This window comes from Rattus norvegicus, chromosome 8, assembly GCF_021556685.1.
Source record: "Rattus norvegicus strain SHRSP/BbbUtx chromosome 8, alternate assembly SHRSP_T2T, whole genome shotgun sequence".
NCBI lineage: Eukaryota > Metazoa > Chordata > Mammalia > Rodentia > Muridae > Rattus > Rattus norvegicus.
Genome location: NC_141541.1, coordinates 85,555,797 through 85,573,255, shown reverse-complemented (window position 1 = coordinate 85,573,255; position 17,459 = coordinate 85,555,797). Strand labels below are relative to the sequence as shown.

The 17,459-nt window shown below is 38.7% G+C and overlaps 1 protein-coding gene across 2 annotated transcripts in view; it reads left to right on the top strand.

The window, feature by feature from the left end:
* Positions 1–7,135: 7,135 nt before the first annotated feature.
* Positions 7,136–17,459, top strand: part of Tinag (tubulointerstitial nephritis antigen) — an 85,253-nt gene continuing 74,929 nt past the window's right edge. The window contains exon 1 of one of the 2 annotated variants that reach the window (XR_015626482.1): positions 7,136–7,711. Coding sequence is in view for 1 of the 2 variants with exons in the window: in NM_001005549.1 (NP_001005549.1) it covers positions 7,357–7,711 (355 nt within the window). In the remaining variant the exon portion in view is untranslated. 2 annotated transcript variants of the gene reach the window in all.

Genomic DNA, 17,459 nt, shown 5'->3' with positions numbered 1-17,459 from the left:
CCCACTCCTAGCTTTATTCAGTTGCCAGTAGTTCTTTCTGTAGGATTGACGTCTGTGGGCTTTTCTCTGTGAGGGTTGGCACGTTCATTGGTATCATTCTTGTTAGCCTTGACTGCTCATGTTGGTGAGACATTATGGGTTATAGCTTCGAGTGTTATTAGGAGACATGATTTCGCATCAAACTCCATAATTCTCTGTCTCTTGCAATCTTTTCTGCACCCCTTTCTATAATGTTTCCCGTGTCTTCAGTATTTTGTAGATGCATGCATTGGGACCCGGTTCTGCAACTCTGCATTTAAATAGGTTGTGGTTTTCTGCAGTGCTCTCCTACTGCTGCAAAGAGAAGCTTCCTGGATGAAGGGTAAGACTTGGTGAATCTGTGGATATAAAGACAGATATTTGTAGATTGTTGTTAGGAATTATTCTGCTTTTCTAAACTAGTGGTTATAGATTCCCTTCCAATAACCATGACTTCACCAATAACCGTGATTTCACTGGCACTGGGCTTATCTAGGTTTCCAGTACCAGGCATGATCCCTCTTGTTGAACAAATCTTAAGTCCAATAAGAGAGGAACTGATTACTGCCTAGGCGTGTGCGTCACTACTGCTTCCATAGGGCGATCATGCCATGCTGGTTATTGACGTGATCCATAGGCATCATGGTTCGGTAGGACTGTTGGTTTCTTCCCTCTTTTGGAAGCTTGCATGATGCCTTTTGGTACCATAAAAACTAGTCTGCATGGAGGGGACATTCAGATCAGTTCCAGCTCAGGGGTCTCTGGGCCCTGTATTTGAAGTATATCATATCTTTAGCACTAGGGACTTGCTTTCTATCTCTGGGGAATGACCAAGGACAACAGCAATAGACTATATGTTGGAAGTCTCTTAGCTCTGTTTAACAATTCAAAAGAGGGCTTATCTGTCTGGTTGGAGGTTTTGTTAGGTGTTTTTGGATCTTGGAGGGATCACTATCAAGGGCTAATATTTAAAAAAACCTCATTTGGACATGATTCTTGTCTTGTTACAAAATTGTGGTAATTTTCTGCCTCATGAAATCTTTGTTTTGTGGCAGAGGGAGTTTTGGATGACTTGAGGGTGCATATGATTAAGACACATTGAATGGATGAAATTGTTAAAGAATGAATACTAATATTTGTAAGAAATGAAATTTTGGTTACAGTCTACTAGGTTTTCTGCTAACTAGAAAAGAAGAAAGGAGAATGTTTTAAGAGAACATTGTCATTTACAGAGTTAAGGAAAAGTTGAAAGATTGTAAGTCATGATCAAGTTGATCAAGTTTGGGGACGTTGTATCTGAATGATAAACACTGCTATTTATATAGTCAGTGTCATCTGGGACTTGGGTGACTAGACAGAGGGCCTAGTTTACCATGGGGTAAGAAACGTCTAAGAGGTGGTAGAGATGAGTCCCTGTGGCTGACAGTTCCTCTAGAACTTTAGGATAGAAACAAAGCCTACGGGTCCACCAGGGAAACTATGAGCTGTCACAGACATGAGAGTACCAAGACAACCAAACATGTCTTCTTGGCTTTTAAAGTCCCCAGTGTTGGTAACTTGCATGTCATTCAAGATACGGTTATGTGGGCCAATAAGTTTTTCAGGTGTGCTTTGTGTTCTATTCTTTTTCTCGTTCTACAAATTGCATGGCAAACAGCCTCCTGTGTGATATCACTTGGTGTTATTTTTCTTACATCCACCAGAAGGGCTCCCTAGCATCTCTCTCTGTGCCCTGGTAACAACCTTTTACTGGCCACAGCAATAAAACTTGGGGGGGGGTATTGAAATGATTTCCTTTGTAAAGAATTTTTAATATGCTATATTCTTCTTTTTAATTGTTTGTTTATTTTATTTATACGAGTACACTATAGCTGCCTTCAGGCACACCAGAAGAGGGCATTGGATCCCACTATAGATGGTTGTGGGCCACCATGTGGTTGCTGGGAATTGAACTCAGGACCTCTGGAAGAGCAATCAGTGCTCTTAACCACTGGACCATCTCTCCAGCCCCTGAGATAGTTTTCTATCAGGTTTGCTTTCTGGGTATCCTGGACTTGTCTTTAAGGATTAAGATCATTAATCCACATGCTCCATTATACGGTACGTCGTTTTGAATCTGTTTTAAATGAACCTTTTTCTTGCATTTGCTGGGAGCCCACCCCAGGGCCTTTTGAATGACAGGTACATGCTCTACCTACTGAGCTACATCCTCATCACCCAACTTTTTTTTTTTTTTTTGAGTAAAACGGAATGACTAATATTTACCTTCTTCAAAGCATTCTAAATGCTGGACGTGCTGGGTATGTTTAGTTTGAGACAGCATGACTATTTCTTCTTTTTGAGTGATTCTTGTGAAATGAAGTACTAATCAAACAATTTTTTTTACCTCTAGAATTGATGCTTTTGCTTTCTCCGTTACTTCCGATTCCAATACTTTAAAATGGAAGTTCTACAGTCAAACTTGGTTCTGACTTATAATATGTGCAGCCTCCGTCTGCAGAGTGGTTTCTGTTGGCCCTTTTCTCTCTCCTGTCCTTTGTCTTTGCTACCTCCTTTCCTTTGTGGATTTCCCTTCATTTTCTATTGCAGTTTTGGCTTCTTTGGGAGATGTGTAATTGGGGAATTTGAAAAACTACTTCATAGTCCACAATGAAGCAAACAGTTGAAAATGTTTCTTCAGGAGGCCTTTCATCAAGAATAGAAATTCAGGAATGAGGTGAGGCAAGGCTTCAGTCAGTCTCTCTTCCTTCCAGGCTCAGAAGAACACATCATATTGGTCTATTATAATATTCTGTGTTGCTGGTGGCTACCCCCAGTTCCCCATTCCCCATTGTTACAAAACTCTGTTCAAATTCCTGACACTCTGTACATCATCTCCATCTCCTCTCATACCTGATCCTGTTCCCCCTTTCTCCTTCCCTTTTTCTCTTCTTCCTAAGTCCCTCCCACCCTCTATTTCCCGTGAGGATTTTGTTCTCCCTTCTAAGAAGGATCGAAGCATCCACATTTTGATCTTCCTTCTTCTTGAGCTTCATATGATCTGTGAATTGTATCTTGGGTATTCTGAGCTTTTGGGCTAATATCCACTTATCAGTGAGTGTGTATCATGTGCATTCTTAAAGCAAGAGGCTCCCAGGACCCAACAAAGATGAGATTAGCTGAAATGCCCAACAAAGGGGAGGGAGAACTTGTATAGACCATATCTAGAGGTTAGTCAAGGTCCCAGGTTGGGGGATGGAGCCACCTAACCTTATCAAAATTTTAACCCAGAATTTCTCCTGTCTCAAGAAAATACAGGGACAAAGAGTAGAACAGAGACTGAAGGGAAGGCCATCCAGAGACTGCCACACCTGGGGATCCATCCCATATGCAGCCACCAAACTCAGTCACTATTGCTGATGCCAAGAAGTATTTGCTGACAGGAGCCTGATATGGATGTCTCCTGAGAGGCTCTGCCAGAACCTTACCAATACAGGTGAGGACGATTGTGGCTAACCATCAGACTGAGCTTGAGGACCCCAATGGAGGAATTAGAGAAAGGACTGAAGGAGCTGAAGGAGCAACTCCACAGAAAGAACAACAATATCAACCAACAAGAACCCCCAGAGCTCCTGGAGACTAAACCACCAACCAAAGAGTACACATGGAGGGACCCATGGCTCCAGCCACATATGTAGTAGAGGATGGCATTGTCTGGCATCAATAGGAGGAAAGGCCTTTGGTCCTGTGAAGGCTCCATTCCCAAGTGTAGGGGAGTGCCAGGGAGGTGAGGTGGGAGTGGGTGGGTCGGAGGGACAGCAATGCTGGAAGTGGTGGACTGGGAAAAGGGATAACATTTGAAATGTAAATACATAAAATATCCAATAAAAAAGAAAAAAATTTCTGTGTTGATGATCTAGTTTGTCTAAATATGTATTTCACAAATCATGATACTGTACAGCTGTGTGTTGGTACATAAACAGATAAAGATGTTGAAAAAAAACAAGAGGAAAGTGATATGCAGAGCATCTAACAGTAATGAGATAATAGATGACTATGAACAAGACTGCCAAAGCCTCAGACCTTACCCAGCATCCAGAATTGTACTGTAATACCCATTCAATCTGATGGGCCTGTAAGGTTTTCAGTATCTTTCTATTTTTATTAGCATTGTATAATTAGATTCTGGATTTACATTAATGACCATAATTCTGCACAAGAAAATTCTTTTAGCACTTGGACACTTTTATGATACATAATTAGCCAGTTAGCAAAAATCATTATCCTTGCTTAGATCTCTACCTCTGACACCCACCTCCACCATATTCTTTCTTCTTCACAGATCACACTGGCTTGGAAAGTGACATGGAACAATTTTTTTTCTGATGTCATGGATGGAGGCCAGGTTTCAGTCTAGAGACTCAGGTGAATATTTAGAGAGTAGAGCAGATGGGGCAGCAAGATGTTCTCTGAGCCAACCTTTTGTGTGACCTTGATTAGTCTCTTGATCCATAGCTTTTAAAACTAAATATATACCATATACATTGAAATATGAATGATGGTTACAACCTATATCATCAAAGAAAGCTGCAGAGATCATATGTGACTACATATTACCATATATATGTTTTCTTTAGTCACTAAAATTCTTCATTCTATAACATTAAGTCAACTATGTGGAGGAGAAATAGGCCACTTCAATATTGAGTTGAAGAGTGAGGAAAGATCCTTCCACTTACAAGTCTTCAGGTATCTTTCCAGGCCGATCAATCTTCAGCATCTCATGACCCATCCTGGGCCTCTTATCAAGGTAAAGGTGACGCCTGCCATGCTGAGGTGAGTCTACATTACCTATCCCCCATACCGAGAAATCAGTGAGAAATGTTTCCCTAGTAAATGAGTACTGATAGAATGTAAGCCACTTAGGTCTGTTGTTTCAGCCAGACCACCTTTCTGTTCTATTCTCCAAATGTCTCCTAACCTTTGGGTGACATTGAAAAAGCCCTATCAATCCCTAACAAAACCACGGATGGCAGGTAGTTCTCCCTGGAAGTACATAGCATTTCATTAGTCACTTTCACGATGGAGCCACTTGTTGGCGGTCTATCTACTGGAACTTTACAGAAGGCAAACTGAAAATAAGCACTTTACAGACACTGTGTGTACCAGGATGCTTAACGTCGACCCTATCTGCTGCCCACTAAGTAAACATCAGCAGCATCTCCACAGCAAGAACATGAAAATTTCTACAGACCCTGCCTAACTTCTATGAGTGAAATCACCCTCTACTGAGAACTACTGACTTAAGGGAGTTAAGCCCTAGTAGAACATGCCTTGTACAGGACATTTTCAGCATGGAGTTCTTCTTACAAAATCTAAAGCATTACTTTAGAGGTCTAGATATTATCAGAGGTATATGTACTTACCAGACATTGATAAAGTCAGGTATTTAATAATGCCATATACAGGTACATTAAGATAATTATGTCCATTCTACTCCAGAGAGCTTCCCATAGGATATGACATTGATATGGGTCCCAGAAAGAACCTTTTCACATGCTGGCAGAACATGGCATTTAAAGGCCAATTTTTAGGGCATTGTTTGAGATCTGCTTCTGAAAAGCTTCCTAACATTGTTGTGGGTTAATATTTTATAAACATATTCTATGATTTCACCCATAAGTAGGGGATACACACAACACACACACACACACACACACACACACACACACGGCTAATATGTACAGAAGATACATTTAAAGCTATTGTCATGTAAATAATAGTAAAGCCATGAGAGGACATCTCACATCTGTTAGAAGGGCTATGATAAAAGGACAAAAATGTAGCAAATGTTTGTGATGATATGGAGAAAAAAGGAACTGTATGCTGTTGGTAGAAGTGTAAATGAATTTAGCCATCTTGGAAAACAGGATATAGGTCCTTCAATGTAAAAATTACCAGTGTGATTGTGTTCTAGTGATAGTACCAAGGACCTCATATATGGTAGGGAAGTTTGCTGACTGAGTACAAGGCAAAAAGGTAGAACCATCAGTTACTAGATGGGAGGTAAGACAGGAGATAGGATAGTGATACCAAGAGGGTGGAGAATCTTTTAAACATACAGAAAGAATTATACTTGTTTTTACCTGAGAGTTCACTACTCCCACGGAAGTTCTATAATAATGAAGAGAGTGATAAATCAAAGGCAGAGCAAGATCAGGGAATATATTGATGATAGGTCTTAGATGAAATAGCCACCAAGAGGAAGAACCATTGCTTTATAGGAAAATAATCAAGGAATATATAGGTGAATAGTGGTCTACAGGCTACAGAGCCAGTACATTGCTTGCAGGTGGAAGTCCAGGTCTCTGACTGCTAAGGTAGATCCTTTTCAATAGTTCACCTAGACGCTCTTGCTGATTCATTGCCTTCTGGTTATTTATTCCACATCCAAAGGCAGTTACTGTAGTTAATGAATAAATACAGTCTGGCGAGATCCATTGTAAATGCATAGCTTCGCAGATTACCAGACATCTTGACCTCTGAGTGTGCCTTACGGCTCCCCCTACCCCAGATGCTTAGCAGAGAGACCTGACTTTTCTTGGCTAAAAATGTTTCCCAGAGTGTTCAGTTTCCCCATTAACTTTAGGTAGAGACTGGGGTGGGGAGAAATAAGGTCAAAGTCAGAGTATTCTTGCTGACTAGGGCTTTGGCAAGCCTAAACATGGAAATGCTTGTGGTAGGTAAATGAGGTACAGATGAGAGATGAAGCCAGCATGCGAGTGTGTGTGACTCAGAGGAACTGCTGTCCATGGGACAGTTCCCAGCAGGTGACATTGCAGGAGCCTGGGTTTAGTGACCAGGCAAGCAGGTGAAATGAGTAATTGTATTTTTGGCTTTTGCATTTCCTGCACCTTGCCAGCGCTTTTATAGCCATGTTTTAGTGCATGCCTGTACCTAGGATTGTTTTCTTAGATCTAGCAACCTAGATTTTCTGAAGGACAAGCAATAATAGTCCATGTATCATTTATACACTTAAGATTGTAAGTAGGTTTTGTTTGTTTTTTTTGTTATTGTTGTTGTTGATCATATAAACTTTGTGACATTGCATGAGATAGACATTTTTAAAATTTTAGATGAATTATAATAGTCAACTTCTAACACTTGTATTATCTTGTGCAAACACTGAAAGTTTTGTTGATTAATGTTTAACTCTAAGAGGCTCAAGTAAAGAATGAGTCTCAAGGTCCAGGCTGAGGTATCCTGATGGTTACTGATCAGGCTTCAAGGAAAAAAAAATCCCCACGACGAAAAGAATTGGGTATAGCTGAAGGAGGAAGCTGAACTGACAACCAGAGAATGTGGATCGGATATAAGATCTTAATCTTCTTCTCTCTGATGACAGAAATCTGTGCAGGAACTCATTATTTATCAGGAGGAGAAGTGGATCCAGGGCTGAGTTTCACTAGAAACCACACCAGTTTTGAAGGTACTCGGCACAAAAGAGCCATTTTCCAAGGGGAATACTGTAGGCGCTTTGGCTGCTGTGAAGCCAGAGATGACACCTGTGTCACTCAGTTCTATGAGGCCAATGCATTGTGCTACTGTGACAGCTTCTGTGAGCGGGACACCTCTGATTGCTGTCCTGATTACAAGTCATTCTGCCGTGAAGGAAAAGATGGGCCTCCTCTCCAACAGCCTTTAGACCCGGAAGGTAGGCTTCGGGAATGTGTTTGAACATTATCCTTGTCATTAGATCTGACAATCTCCTCTCCTCTCCTCTCCTCTCCTCTCCTCTCCTCTCCTTTCCTCTCCTCTCCTCTCCTCTCCTCTCCTCTCCTCTCCTCTCCTCTCCTTTCCTTTCCTCTCCTCTCCTCTCCATTCCTCCTATCTCCTCCCTGTAGCATTAGAGTTCATGGTATTAGTAATAACATCAAAATTAATTAAAGCAAAATAAAACTAGTAAGTACCCTTGCCTAAGGATAAATTCTTCAAGTATATTTTTGTCTTATTTCACCACTCTGGAAATTTTAAGACTGTCAAAGAGAGGGGTATGAAGATGATTCTGTTGGTAGAATGATTGCTTAGCATATGGGAAGCCACGGGTTTGATCCACAGCATCACACAAACTGTACATTGGTAAGACACATCTGACATCCTAGCATCCCGGGGGTAGAGGAAGGATGACGAGATGTACAAGGTCACCCTCAGCTGGGCAGTGATATTGATGACAGCCTGGGTTGCATGAGAACCTGTCTAAAAAAGAATCATTAAAGAGAATGTTGGGGGGTGGAGAATACAAAAAGAATAAGAATAAAATATTCTTATAAAAACCTAGGACCCAAAAGGTCAATAGAAGCGATGTGTAGAGAGATAAGTAGAACAACGGTATTTGGTATACGGATGCAATTAAAGGAGGATGGATATTGGTTTGGGGAAGTAATTACAACAAACCTTCATAGGATACACGGACACATGCACTTGAGACACTTCCCTAGATGAAGATCTCATAGCATCAAATATCTCCATCTGAAGTTTGAGTTAATCAGAGCCCAATCACACTATGTTTAAATGGGATTAGAACTTGTAGTTAGAAGAAGAAGGCACTTAAAAATCTTATTTCAAAATAGAAATGGCATTGGTCACTCTTATTTTCAATAAACTTGTCCTGTTTATAAGTCTTAAAAAAGTTTTTCTTTAAATGCATATTTATTATTTAGAATTGTCCACAGAACTTTCAATTAGCCCCAGCTGTAATTTTACCAACAGCCATCCCAGTAAACATTTCCTTCATTTTACAAAGTGGCAAATACTCTCCTGGGTATGAAAAACCTAGATTTCCTTCCACAATTCAAGTATCCCTGTTGTGCCAGGCATCGTGAAACGTCTTACTGTTATGAACATTAATGAAGTAGGACGAGTAGGGAAAACTTTAGGAGATTTACTGAGTAGCTGAAAATAGTGATGTATTCTTTGAAGAAAACAAGAGTGTTCCTCTAGACTGCAAATAGCTTAGATAATGAAAGTGCTTGCCTTGCAAGTGCCAGAACCTGCCTTTGGCATCCAGAAGCCAGATAGAAAAACAGGATTGGTGGCAGGTGTTTATGATATCTTGACTGGAAAGGCAAGGGAAGGCAAACATCAGGGGCTTGGTGGCCAGCTAACCTACTGTACCTGTCCCACATCAATGACAAACCCTGTTTCAAAAGTAAGGTGGTGGCTCCCTAGGAAATGCACTCACATACAAACCAAATGCCCTGAGAAAGTCTAACCCAAGAGAATATTAATATGTATGAAGCTATATACTATCTGTCTCACCAGAGGACCAGTGAGAGAAAACATACAAACTACCACATGATAAAAGAGGAGCTGAGTTGGAGACCAGTTTACATGAGTGTTACAACCCTGATCATGAAGACCACAGTGTTAGTTAACAACTGGAAGAAAACCATGTTTTCCAGAGAATCCTGATGAGGGAAGGGTGAGAGGAAGATCAGTTTGGGAAGTGACTATAAGTTATTGTACTTGAGACCATTCAGGCCATGTTGGGCATTTGAGATCACATTTGTTTGCTAGAACCCACCAGACGATGGACCATTGGAATAGGGTGAAGTGTCTTAGATGTGTAGAAGTGTAACACTAGAGTCAAAGACTTCCTATTCTCAGAAGACGCTCAAGCTCAGTCAGTGCCATCTTGAAGCCCTTGACAATTTATAAGCAATGAGTTCCAATCTTAACTTTTGACTCTGCTCCTTAGTACATGTGTGCTTTAGATTTTAAGTGGTATGGGAAGATGAAGAAACAAGGTAGTGTGGGAAAGCCTTTCAGCAATAATGCTCAGATGGTGTTAAAGCAGAAACTTTGAAAGACAGTCTTACCCTAGAAGGACTTAGGACATCCAGGGGCAGTACTTGCGACAAGAATATAGTCAATGGGCAAGAACCCAGGATATTTGGACTGAGTCCTAAGAAATGAGTGGGTTATCTAGAGGATAAGTGTTGTGGGCTGCCTTATCTCCAGGGGGAACATAATATGTGCATGATTAATGTGTAAGAAACTGCATAGTCCAGACTCAGAATCAGCAATAGGCAGAAGGGAAAGGAGAGTTCCAAAAGGACACTGGGTATTGCACTAAGAACACAAGTCTCATATTGCATATTACCTGTCTATAAATGTGTGTCTGGCTTTATAGACAGTGTTTTAGCAAATTGAAATATGTTATTTCTCCTCTGTATATTCTCAGGAGAGAATGAATTGAGCTAATTAAAGTCCATTTAGGATTCAATATATCTAATGTGTCATAAACTATGTGGGATAATTTTATGTATCTGAATTATTAATTTTTTAAAGTATCTTCTGTCAAAGACAAGTTTCTTTCTTATTCTGTTCAGACAAATGATGTTTTAGGTCTGTCTCTGTCTTCGTCCATGTCTAGATCTCTCTGGTTGTCCCTTTCCTTTCTGTTCTCTCCATGATGAATGAGTGTGGGCAGCCACAGAAGTCAGTGTTGGAGAGTTTCCCGCATAGCCTCTCTGTTAACAATCAGTCTTCTTTTATGTACCGTCCTACTATACCCAATTTTTGTGTGTTACAAACTGGTACAAGTAAAATTTTCATTACTTTTTTAGTGTATATATGTAAAGGCTACCCATAGTAACAAAATTCACAGTGAAACTTAGTTATTACATAATGTTTATAATTTTTTTAAAGTTAATTGAATGTTAACTGCCTTTACTGAAAATCATTCCATTCTCTTCTGTCCAACCTTATAAAATAATAATGTTTAAAAATGCATTGGTCTCAACATCCTAAACTAATTTATTTTTTATTGAAATTACCCTTTTACGGCGTCAAACTTATACATAAATGTATTTTGCTCATATCCTCCCCTAATTTACTTTCCCCAGTCATGCAATCTCTTGTTCCATCAGATCTCTCTCCTGTTTTCATGTGTGTGTGCCCACTGTATTTACTTAGGGTTCCCCGCGTGAGTCTGAGTGGGGGGCTAACTACTGGAAGCAGGGTTACTTTCTAGTGGCTACATCATTGAGAGGAGTATGACTCCTTGGTCCTGGGTAGACTTTAAAGTCTATAGCTTTCAAGGAGAATTGGAGCCTCAGATGCCCCTCCCCACTCTGTGATAGAACTTCCATGAACCCAGTCTTGAACAGGTCTAATATAGCTTCTGCTTCTATTCCATGCCATGCACAGAAGACAGCTCTGTACAGGACTCCATTGCTTCCCCTGGTTCTTTTTTCTTCCCATGCACTCTTTGGATATCTTCTCTTGTAACTGTGTGACAAAAAGAACAATAAACAAGACAAATGCCTGAGATTCCTAGGAAAGGGACACACAATGATGTAAACTGAATATTGCTCCTTGGCTCTCCACATTGTCTATCCCAGTCTGATAGTCCCAGTCTGACTCTGAATACAAATTTAATTACACAACATTTTTAATGCCCCATGTTGTAATCTTTCCTTAGATGAACAGTGAAAATTGGCCTTCTCCCTAGATTACTGATGGGTTTGAGCTTCTCTTCTTATCTCATGTTGGGCTTTCTTCTCATGATTTGCTTGTGACCACCTATAGCTTTCTACTTGTCTTAACATCTAGAACTGCCAGTTTACTTATTTGTTTACTGTTTTCTTTCTAGGATGACAGGATAAGTACTTAGTCCTTTAAAAGGAGTTATGTTGTTACTTAAAACAAGCTAAGACTGTGCAAATAATTGCTTAGAATTTGCCATTTTTATTTAAATTAAATTTGAATTGACACAAAACAAACTGTAAGGATTAAGGGTACGGTGTGATGAGTTGATATAAATGTATATTGTATAACATTTAAATCAAGTTTGGCATATGTCATTTGTTTATGGTTAGAACATTCAAAAGCCTCTGTTCTACTGAGTACGACATGTAGGTACATTGCTTTTGTTTGCTGTCACCCTGCTGTGCAATAGCACATCAGGACTTCCTGCTTCTACATACTTTGACATATTAGCATTTATCAACCTTCTCTGTGTCTCACCCGTCCTATTCTTCAAGGTTCCTGGTAACCACCACAAGATCTGCTTTGAGATCACTGCACTTGTAAAGTTCGATGTTCTATCAAACAGTATAGAGTATGTTTCCTCTTACTAAGAGTATTTGAAGTATAAGAATATAAGAAGTCTTTAGATAAAATAATATTTTTCTCTATAGTAGCCTTATTGAGAGGATAATATAACAACATCTTTTGCTTCTTAAGTTTCTTCTATTCAAATTCTTCTATATATCTCTCTTAGCTCCTGTTCAAATGCATGGCCTCCTTTATCAATACTTGTTGATCTCTCTCTCTCTCTCTCTCTCTCTCTCTCTCTCTCTCTCTCTCTCCTCCCCTCTCCCCTCTCTCCTCTCTTCTCTCTCTCCTCTCTCTTCTCTCTCTCTCACCTATATCATGTATCTATATCTATGTGTGTATGTATTTATGAATATATTTTAAATACATAAATGTAACCTACTCAGTCTGTATAATGCTACTTTAATGTAGATGTTTTCAGGGCTGACCAATTTGGTTTTCCTTAGTTGCTTGCAGTTCATTGTGTAGGATTGAGGCCTCATGGACTTTTCCCTGTCCGTGTTAGAATACCTATTAGTATCATCCTTGCTAAGCCTAAGTTCAGGCAGCTATGTTGATCAGACTTTGTGAGTGTAGCTTCGAACATCCTTAGGAGACACAACCTCATGTCAAAATTCCTATTTCTTTGGCTCCTAGTCTTATATCCATTCTTCACAATGCTCTCTTAGCCTTAGGTGCAGGAGTTGTGTTGTAGGTTGTAACCAAGCTTAACAAATCTGCATGTTGATCAGTTTTATCATCTGTGATGATATCTGTTTCAAAGAACATTTCTTAAATGGGGAGAGCCAACCATATCTTTGAGTATACAAATATAGTTAGAGACTATATTGATTTAGTAAGGTGGTGGTTATGGGTTCTCCTTAAATTTCCACTCCTGTCAAATATTGGTTCTAATAGTATTGGGTTGATCTATAAAAATTTACATTTTTTATTGCAATATTCACCAAATAATTTTATTTTGATATACTTTAAACCTTTTACTTCTTTTATTTTTGAGATTATACTATAATTACAATCCTTCTCCATTCCTAACACTTTTCCATTCACTTTCCACCCTCTAAACCCTTCCATATATCCCTTCATGCTTTTTCCAAATTCATGGCCTTTTTATTATTAGTTGTTGGTATATTTCTATCTATTTGTCTATCTGTCTATCTCTCTCTCTCTCTCTGTGTGTGTGTCTGTCTGTCTATCTGTCTATCATGTACCGATCTATCATGTATCTATAATTGTAAGCTTCTCAGTGCACACGATGGTTTTTGTCTGTATGATTTTAGAGCTGCTCATCTGGCACTGGAGAGACAGTTGGTTTGCTCTTCTGTAGGGAAGACCCTCCTCCGCCAGCTTTCTCCTGTTCCCTATACTTCATTGTCTACATAATTTTAAAGAATAAACACATTTTAAGAGTCATGTTTTTTTTCATGCTGGAGGTCATTATTAAAATTTACTTAAAGTAGTGAGCTGTAATTTTCCAAGTTTCAATAGATAATGGTTATACCTTTTTCAAGGCAACATCTTGACAGAAGCTGTTGGAAGCATTTAAAGTGTGTAGTACATCTCTCCATGAAGTTAGCATTGATGTGCTGATAAACCAGGACTATAAAGGACTCTAAAGCCCCACATTTTAAGATGATTATGGCCTATATAAGTGAGAAAATTTTAGCATATAAAACAGAGCAATTGTAAATGAGTAGGAATCTCATATATGAACAATGTTGTCTAAAAATTAAGAATCATGCAAAAGCATGATCATCTAGACGTTTGCCTTCTTAAATGTAAGTCATAATTTCAATGAAATAAAATTGTCTCCTGCTTTGAGATAGGACTTTGCTTTGTTTCCTAAGCTAGGCTTGAATACTTGGACTCAGTCAAGTCTCTTGCCTCCACTTCCTGATTATTAGGAACCCAGGTCCCTTGCATATTAGAATTATAAAATAAGATGACTTAGTTTCATTGACAAAATATTCAGGGTCTCATCTTGGGACCCAAGCTGGACTGGACCTCACTGTGTAGTTCAGAGCAGCCTTAAGATCACAGCAAGCTTCCTGCCTCAGCCTTTCTCCTACTTCGGAAGATTATAGGTGTCTGCCCCCATGTTGCTGACACTGACAGCTATTGCTGCCAACATACTAAAGTATATCCAGACTTTCCTTATTTAAAACATATACTTCATTATGAAAAATGATTTTTATCTCCTTAACTTAATTTTTTGCTCAAAGGAAATATTGCAAAGATTTCAACTCAGTTATATTTTAGGTAGAATTTATGTTCCAGGGATAGTTTTTAGACGACCATTCATTATGGATAAAAACAATTACTCATTTTAGTTAGTAGCAAAAAGTTCACATTGACTGTAATTGCTTTCAAGAAAGATAAGTTTCCCTTTTGTTTTGTCTTACCTTGAGAAAGAATTTGTTTAAAGAGTACTGCATGAAATTGAAGAAATGTGTAAAATTAACTAAAATGAAAGGAAAATAGTATATTATTTCCACTATTTTCTATTTACAAAGCAGCTTTTCTCTATGATGCTACATGTCTACTTAGTGATTATGAGTTTTACATGACCTGGTTATATGGTCACTTCTATTTCTGCCATGAGAACAACTAGCATGGAGTTTATATGTACACACACATACGCATGCATACACTTACATACATGCACACATAGATAGGACAAACGTGCATGTGTATATATGTGGATCACTGACATATTTGAATTTTTGAGTTGTACAAGTTCCTCGATCCCTTTGCATCCTTTTAAACCATATTTGAATGAAGTTCAATCACAATGAATTTTTCAAATTTCCCTACATATATCAACCAACCCAAAGATACATTGCTTAACAAAAAGATCTGCAATGTGTAAATTTCAAGTCTCTGTGTCATAAGAAATTCATTTCTTAAAAAATAAAAGAAAAACACTGGAGGAACACATGATACTATTATAGAGGTTGGGTCCTATTACCCTTGTAGTAGGTATCATATTGGCAAATCTTAAGTGTTGTTGCAGTATGCAGGATAAAGATCAATCTGAAGGGACTGAGTCAACAATTGTATATGATTTTCCCTTAAGGAATAATAGATAAATATGAACTGTGATGTGAAAGATACAATGTGACACTGAAACATTTCAGCTAACCACCTATATTGACCACTATTAACTTAACCAGTGTGAATGTTTTAGACCTACTGTGTTTAGTGTCAAGCTGCTAATTTTATCAAAAAAAAAATCCAAGTTCCCTATGCTACCTCTGGTGCTGAACATGTGGGACATGTAAGCACACCAAGCAGCCGCCCTCAAGTCTGCCATCATAGAATGCATGCCAGTGCACACCCCTAGGGTGTGGATTCCTGATTACAGCAAGTGACAGTCTTTCCTACAGTGCAGCTTCAGCCTGCACAGATATTTATAACACACTGAGGTGAATGAAGTATTTTAAAATAAATCACATGCATTATATTGTTATCTTTTCTTGAAGCAGCAGGACCCCAACTATTTCCCTCTCTACGTAATTGATTTGCCTAATCCTAAAATCTGTTAAAAGACTCCCTTAATTTCAATGGTCACTAGATTGTTTATAAAACCGTTATATGTATACACAATTTGGTGAACTCACTCAGACATACTTCGTACATATTTTACAATAGATTAGCATCTTCTTAGCTCCATCTGGGTCCCAACTTTGGTTGAACTGAGTCTCATGCGCTTGGAGTCCTGTATTCTTGTTGGCTCAATTCCTTTTCCGTATTACAATATTCTCTCTCTCTCTCTCTCTCTCTCTCTCTCTCTCTCTCTCTCTCTCAAGTGACCATTGATTTTCTAAATGTAATTTTCAAATACTTTAATTAAAAATTAAAAAGACCTTTCCTTGACTCTGTTAGGTTCTATTTTATTTTCCTTTGTCCATTTAATTGCAAAATATCTTAAAGAAAAACCTTCGCTTGCTTACTTTCAAGCTGCTCATCACTTCAGGCCCAGAGGATCTCACGATTGGCTACTCTGCTGATCCTCCCTTGATAAGCCAATTGGTGACTTCTCCTATGTTAGATGTAATGTCCAGATTTCTACATTCTTGCCTGTAATCTCTGCCTAATATTGCACATGACTGGCTAATCTTGTTTTTGTTTCCCATTGCTTGATGAACATTAATTCAGAGCATGAAAAAAGAAGCTTGGAGAGGAAAGGGTGTATTTCACTTGATAGTTTATAATCCCTCATCCCAGGAGGTCAGGGCAGGCATTCAAGGCTGAAACCTCCAGGTAGAAAGGAAAATGGAAGGCATGGAGGATGGCTGCTTCAAGGCTCCCTCCTCAGGGGTTTCTTATGCTACCTGCCTAGGGGAGCTACTGCTCACAGTGGACTTGTGCCTCCTTCATAAATCATTAAGCAAAATATCTTACAGACACACCTACAGGATACTCTTAGAGATATTTTCCCAAATGAGCTGACCCTGCATCTGTCGACAACAACAACAACAACAATAACAACAATAACAATAACAACAACTAACCAACAAACCAGCCATTTTGCTCTTGAGAAATTCTTTTCTTTCGCATTCAACCTCTGTTGAATTTCCTGCTTCCTTACAAGCCATTTAGTCCTGATTCTTCTGAATATTTCTCATGTGGAGTGCTTTGAGCACAGCCCTGGACAACTTTTTCTTGCCTAAACCCACTACTGTAATACACATGTAGTCTCAGGTTTTAAGAAATATGTAATATATTATAATTTCTGTATCAATACCTCCATTTAGATGCCTAGCATAGATTTAATCTAAAATGTACAAAACAGAAGTCTTACAATATGTTAAGTAAGTACTTAACTACTGATAAAAACCTCTAACCTTAGAATTCTTTATCTTATAGCACTGTCTGATTCATTACTCCGGTAATAAATATTAGTCATTATTAAATAATATTAAATAATAAACTGCCTCATTATTAAAACTACCTCATCCATGGAGTAATTAAGCAATAAGTTTAATTTAAAGTTATATTTCCCCTTTACTTGAGTTTATCTTATTATAAGATGCTTGGTCAGGAAAGCCCAGTCAATGATTATGGAATAGCAAATTTCTATAGGAAAGGAGTGGAGAGCTGCAGACACTTGGAGCTTTAGTTCATTAAACGAAAGAATATCAGAGGAAACTTTCATGTGTTTAAATCAAACGGCTTTGAATTTGAAGTTGTCTATGACATTGTGACTAGCAGTTGAATCAAGTCTCCTGGGGACTTTCGGAAATGTGTTGACCCATATCGGTGTAAGAAGATCATAATTCTTTTGCTAAATTCAGGGCAATTGATATTAGGAGACTAGAATTTCTTTTGCTAAATTTGGAGCC